The sequence below is a fragment of the Plectropomus leopardus genome, unplaced genomic scaffold, assembly GCF_008729295.1.
Source record: "Plectropomus leopardus isolate mb unplaced genomic scaffold, YSFRI_Pleo_2.0 unplaced_scaffold12098, whole genome shotgun sequence".
NCBI lineage: Eukaryota > Metazoa > Chordata > Actinopteri > Perciformes > Serranidae > Plectropomus > Plectropomus leopardus.
The window spans coordinates 132-3,856 of NW_024612835.1; the positions used below are offsets into that span (position 1 = coordinate 132).

General features: G+C 38.8%; 1 protein-coding gene across 1 annotated transcript; it reads right to left on the bottom strand.

Moving 5' to 3' along the window:
* Positions 1-245: 245 nt before the first annotated feature.
* LOC121963677 (kit ligand-like) lies at positions 246-3,475 on the bottom strand (the record flags this gene model as incomplete). Its single annotated transcript, XM_042513948.1, has 6 exons — positions 3,350-3,475; positions 1,455-1,562; positions 1,278-1,334; positions 1,035-1,193; positions 729-888; positions 246-346 (listed from the first exon to the last, which is right to left on the bottom strand). Coding segments are annotated over exons 1-6 (597 nt in total), but the record flags the coding sequence as incomplete, so codon positions are not given.
* Positions 3,476-3,725: the final 250 nt, after the last annotated feature.

The following is a 3,725-nucleotide window of genomic DNA, read 5'->3' on the forward strand; positions in this document are numbered from 1 at the left end:
ATTCTGCCTCTGGTGTTTCTTCACTTAAGGTTAAGTCTTCATTGGTTTTACCTTAAAGAGCACTTTATGTCACAGTCTGTTTGTATGAAATGTACTATACAAATAAAGTCTGATTGACTGATTGATTGATATTGAACAAATTAAAAATTTGAGGTTAAAAAATTCAGAAAACAGCAAAACTATGACCATTCGGCCTGCTCAATGATCATTTTTACAAATACGTCTCTCTTGGTTCAATTTCTTACCATCCACACTACGATAACAACACAAGCTGTGAAGGGGATGAGAGCCAGAAGCAAGGGAGTTCTCTTCGACCAGCTGTACTCACGGCCCTCCTCCTGACCTCCTGGAAGAAAGAAATATTATTGAAAAATTTCCAGACTACAGTTACGCCTTAGAAATCTGATATGCCAATCCTCTTGGTCTTTATTTATGGAACAAGTAGTAAGGATTCTGGTTGTTCTGTCACTCAAAAACACTCACTTTGGTTCCCTTTTGAGATGTCAAGGCCTTAGAACTACTCTAACAAGACCTAGCTGCATTATATTCACATTTAATGCTCATATAATACTTTAATTACTCATATTGGCTGCATTCAACGTTACATATCTGGTTCCTATCCTCAGCTGTGTGTCCTTGACCCCAAATCAATATCTGCCCACTAGTAGGCCACTAAGCTGCCTTAGTTGTTGAGGCAACCATTAAAAATTAAATATGAATGACTGTACCTGGTGTCTGTTGTGGATTAAAACACGGTGGTGGCTTGCACGAGAAGCCGGATGTTCCTTGAGAGGCGGCATGTAAGATGTCTTTGATGTAGTCAAAGTAACGACCTGACATTAAGCTCCCTTCCTGATAGTGACACTGGAAGACTTGCATCGCCGTTTCCTGGGAAATCAGACAACAAGCAATCCCGAAATAACTCAATTATGCAATTAAATGTGCAAAACAGTCTCTGAAAGTCAAAACAAAAATATTACACACTCCTCCTTATTGCTGAGTGCTTGTTTGCACAATTCATCGTGATTATTTACCAGTTCCTCATGGTCAAAAGTGAAGCGTAAACTCTTCAGCATCGCAATGAAGACAAGGATGTTTTCTTTGTTGGAGGAGATGGCACCAAACATGCTGGCAAGCTTTCGAAGACTTTGCTCCAAAGGATAGATATTCAACACCACCCAGCACGTGCCAGCCTGGAGACGGAGGCATCAAAGGAAAGATCATCCTTTGCTCAAAATGAAATCACATTAATTCTGCTTTCACGTCTTCATACGTACCACTTCTTTGGGAATGTAACTAACAGGAATCTCATAATCAGAGGGGATATTCTGCTTCTGTAGTGGCGATAATGACAGAGAAAGATTTTGTAACATAATATCAGTGATATGTTAACATATGGATGTGATATGTGACTGTGTGACTGTGATATGTATCAAGCCTGTAGCAACTCTCACCAATAATGACAGCTTGCTCACATCATCAGTTATCGGTGTCCCAAATTTTCCGGAGCAGAGATTCAAATTTGTGAATAGACTCAAGAGGAGACAAGGTGCTTTCAAGATCTAAAAAGACAGAAAAACAAGAAAAACTAATGATGCAGCATATTTCTAATAAAAAATGTTTAACTGCTATTTAACTGAGGATGCTTTAATGTGTTTCAGCATAATCCTAATTTACATTAATCCAGTAACACTTTCACACCTGGAGGCTGACCCATGAAACCACACTTGACGCCCACAGTCTGCTCAGTAGTACCAGGATCGTATCTTTCACTTTCTCCACCCGCATTTTCTGATGCAAGGTAGGGGTGGGGGTCCTGATTTTTGTTTCTAAACATGCATAGAAAGTACCGGATTTTCCTATAGGTGACATAGACAACCAACCTCCCACCCCAAAAACACTTGACAAAAAAGCAAAGCTTTTCACACATCCTGTATTGTCTTATTGTTTGTTATTTGTTATAGTTGTTTAAAATAAGGATCCAATTTAATGTAGTATTTTGCTTTGTTTTACTTTGTTACCAAGGATGCAGCTGACTTTCTTTAAAAAGAAAAACATTTTCTACTCATTATATCAAATGTCCTCCAGTTTTTATCCAAAGACGAGCTGCAATCCTTAATCGACTACTTGATTATTAAAACAGAATACTACAGCTATTTTGATCAGCTGGAACTTTTGATCGTTTTAAAGCAAAAAATGCCAAATAAATGGTATTTCAACTCAACAAATGTGAATATTTACATTTTTAATCAAAGCAAAAATATGAAGGTCAATAGGAAAAAAATGCTTAGTTGCAGCCCTAACCAGGGGCGTAGGGTTTGTTTCAATATGGGGCGGGGGGGCACACACATGAAATGGGCGTTCTCCGCCAACACATTTTGAGCATCACACACTTAATTACCTGCATTCTAGCAAATTTTTACGCACAGATCGGTGCCTTTTCTGGATCAATTTGTGGTATAAAATTTCATGTTCTAAATAATGAGGGGGGCGTATTCCCTGCGCCCCTTCTGAAAGATTCACCTATGACTTATGGCCTCAACCCAAACTCTCTGGACACTGGATGCATTTTACCCCTGAAGTCATAATAAAAAGGATCCACTTTAACCCCGTTTCAGCACATGGCCAGTTTCCCAGTGGTGATAAGTGGCTGTAATGACCACAACTCACACTAAAGAGATATGATTTTAGATGCAAAATAAGAAACGAGGTCAAAGTTGCCAGGGGGATGGGCAGGAATGTGGTAAGGAATCTTCATTCTGGTAAAATGCTTAGCAGCAGAAAGACGTGCATGCACACCATGAGCACTTGAGCATCTCGATCACTTCATATACTGAGTGAAGGCAAACAGCGTCCATGTGCCCTTCGATTTCACTCCCCCTTTTACAAGGCTGCAGCTCCAGCGGACAAGGAGCACTTACAGTCGACCTCTTAACACATTAATATAACCCTTAGTTAATGCAACAATGATGTAACTCATGAAGAATGTATCCTTAATTATGAGTACTTTAATTTTTCATACTCAACTCTATTTTTAAATGCTACAGAAATATTATTTAACTGTATTTACACTTTTAGTCAACAATTTGTGTACTTTTTTCACTATTAAAAAAATGAATCAAAGTCTCCAGAAATTAAATTGGCTAAATTTCATTTGGATAGATCTGATGTCAAACAATTGTATTTCATTGCAATAATAAAGCTGAAAAGGCACAAAGACTATACAAACAATGTGATAATTTTTTACTCTAAATACAAATATTTTGCTATTTAACAAGCACAACTACAGTGTGTCAGTCTATACACTTACCACACACAACTAGTGTATAAAAGCAAAGAAATTACTTACTGTCTTCCTCATATGGAGCAAGAATCCGTGGCTGCTTTTATCCAGTGCATGAAATCAAAGTGTTTTCAGTTCAAAGACAGAGCTCATTGTGTGTATGTGAGTGATGTCCGAGCGTGTAGTGAAACTTGAAGAGGGGCTGGCAGACTGCTGCTTTCCCTCCAGACAGATTGGTGAAGTCTTTTTGACGCGGTGGAGAGGCCGCCTACAGGCTGAGTCACTGTGTCACACACTGACGCTGTCTGAGACTTTTTCCATAAACTCCCACGGATCAATTTGTTCGTCAAGAGAAAGTGGGCGCTTGTTCTAGAGGGAATATTTCGCTTAGAATATGTCAAGGTTATTCCCCAAGCTGTTGTTTAGAAAGTGAAAATAAGAC